The sequence below is a fragment of the Cryptotermes secundus genome, unplaced genomic scaffold (assembly GCF_002891405.2).
Source record: "Cryptotermes secundus unplaced genomic scaffold, Csec_1.0 scaffold328, whole genome shotgun sequence".
Classification (NCBI taxonomy): Eukaryota; Metazoa; Arthropoda; class Insecta; order Blattodea; family Kalotermitidae; genus Cryptotermes; species Cryptotermes secundus.
Window position 1 is genome coordinate 233995 of NW_019744110.1, and position 2385 is coordinate 236379.

A 2385-nucleotide genomic window follows, 5' to 3' on the forward strand; every position below is an offset into this window, starting at 1 on the left:
ATTCCCTCAATTATCATTTCTTTAGCTGGTCTGAGATCCTCGTTATATAGCCTCGGGGCGGTTCCAATAGAAAACAACGTTTCCATGAGCTCAACAGTACCTCAACTGTTGCTTGCTTATTACTTGAAGCGGAAACCTTTTTGTTGAGTCGTTACCTAGCAATGGACGTCTACTCCGGCTTTCAGGCGTCATGGCACAATCTTTTCGTGTGAGTCTTATTCTTTTCTCTATCCTTGGGTTGATATTTTGCCATTCTTAGGAGCCGTGAAAATTTCGCGCCTTATTTCAGTAAATCTATGCGTTTTTTTTTTTTGCACGAAGTTTATGAAATGAGTGTAGATAGGGAACGTCATGTCCATCCGTTTGTTAGTGTCGATCATCTCAAATTAATGAATTCATTTGGATAATAATTGAAGGGGCCTACAGAAATTCTATGGAAATAATTTATATTCTTTTTACTTCAAGACAAGATAGAAACAAATTATTTTCGATGTTAAAATATGCGACTCGTTGTACAAACAAATCGGGTGTCTACGTGGCATAAAAACTCCGTGGCTTTGTACTAGCGAAATATACCGACCGAGCGAACGCCGCTTGTCGGCGAAGTTGGTGCCAAATTTAGTGGATAGAGGGTGTCGAGCGGTCAGCGCAACGGATCTGCACGGCTGTTATTTTCGGTTTTCTATACCAGAGTCACTACTTTGCCATTCAAGTAGCCCCTTAGTTATCGTCACGAGGCTGAATGGACCCCGTTTCAGACACACTACTTCTCAGAAAATCTTGTAGCGCCGGGAATCGAACCCGGAAACCCTGGATCTGTAGCCAGGAACTCTGACCATTAGACCATAGAGTCGGTGAGAGTTATAGTATGTGTGTATGTCATTTCCTGGCACTTACGGTAAATAGTACCTAGGAATTACATGTAATCGTCGGTAATTTTTCGTAGTAGCTACGTTATTCACTTATACCGCAAAGTACACACATGAAGTACATAGTAGAGTCCGGATTATCCAACTTTCGGTCATGTGACAGTACGCTTTAACGGACGTAGCATTTACAGTGATGGGCTGCGAGGCATGTATAGGCCTACTGTTTTGCAAATCTGGGAAACGAACTTCAATCACTCGCTTTTGAAAAAATGTGCATACTACAAATTGTATTTAATTAATTTAAAATCCATTGCTCAATATCTATATAAATATAATTTATTTAATTAATAAGAATTGTTTACTATGTTAGTTGTACAGTAGTAAAAGGTAAAAATGTAGAGTCAATCCTTTGCTTAACTAATTTAGCACTAAGTCATAAAGGCGTATGTGGGAGTGGATGTATATATCCACATTTTCTTGACCTCGGCATTAGTTGGAAGTGAGTTGTCAGCTTTGCGCCTAGGCCGCTTTACCCCCAGGGAAGAGCCCACTGTACCCATTGGATACGAGGCTAGATGGATCCCTGAGCCGAGCTAGAAGACGTGGGGAGGGAAAATTCTAGACCCTACCTGGACTCGAAATCCGATCCTTCGGTCGTCCAGCCCGTAGGCAGTCGCTATACTGACTACGCTGCCCCGGCTCACTGTAGTATAATTACACATATTAATAAACCAGATTTTATACTTATGCAGCATTTTCATTAAATTTTGATTTATTTCCTCCCACTCCTGCCCCCACTCGTTTTCATATTATCGGACATTTTCGTTAACCTGACCACCTGTCGGTCCCGCTTAGGCTGGATAATAGGGGCTGTACCGTATATTGACGTAATTTGAATCTCGTATTTCTGATATCTTTATGTGATAACTATTTCACTGAAATATATTAAGCAACAAATTGTGAGTTTGTTACAGTTAAAATATAAACTTGATCCTGTTCCTAAACAGGACGACATTATGGCGTGTAAAAGGTGTAAAACTTAGGTTCCTGGCAATGCGCAGTGCGCATGCTCAGAACGATATCTGCAATGTTACTGATTCGTAACAAGAGATCTCTATCTGAAATCAGTGAACACCAAGACCAATGTTATGTATTTGATCCACATTTTAATAAATTATCCATGCTTCACAGAGCTACTAGATGTAACGTCGTTGTTTTTTTGTTTTTTTCACTATTGCCCCAGTGGGCCTAGGCCTACCTCCATGAACTTCTCCGTTCACTTCTGTTTTTTAGATCTTACACATTCGGTAGGACTCCTTGGGCGGGTGATCAGCTCGTCGCAAGGCCTCTACCTGTACACATACACAGAAAAACGCACACACATAAACTGAACATCCATGCCTTGAGTGGGATTCGAACCCACGATCCCGGTTTCCAAGCGAGCAAAGACAGTACATGCCTTAGACCGCTCGGCTACCGTGACCGGTCAACGGCGTTGTTCAATTGCTTTTAATTA

General features: G+C 41.4%; 1 protein-coding gene across 1 annotated transcript in view; it reads right to left on the minus strand.

Annotated features, from left to right (window-relative positions):
• Nucleotides 1-1883: 1883 nt before the first annotated feature.
• LOC111874437 (KH domain-containing, RNA-binding, signal transduction-associated protein 2) overlaps nucleotides 1884-2385 on the minus strand; it is a 405584-nt gene continuing 405082 nt past the window's right edge. The window contains exon 6 of the mRNA XM_023869949.2: nucleotides 1884-1987. Coding sequence (XP_023725717.1) covers nucleotides 1884-1987 — 104 coding nt within the window. The remainder of the gene's footprint in view (nucleotides 1988-2385) is intronic.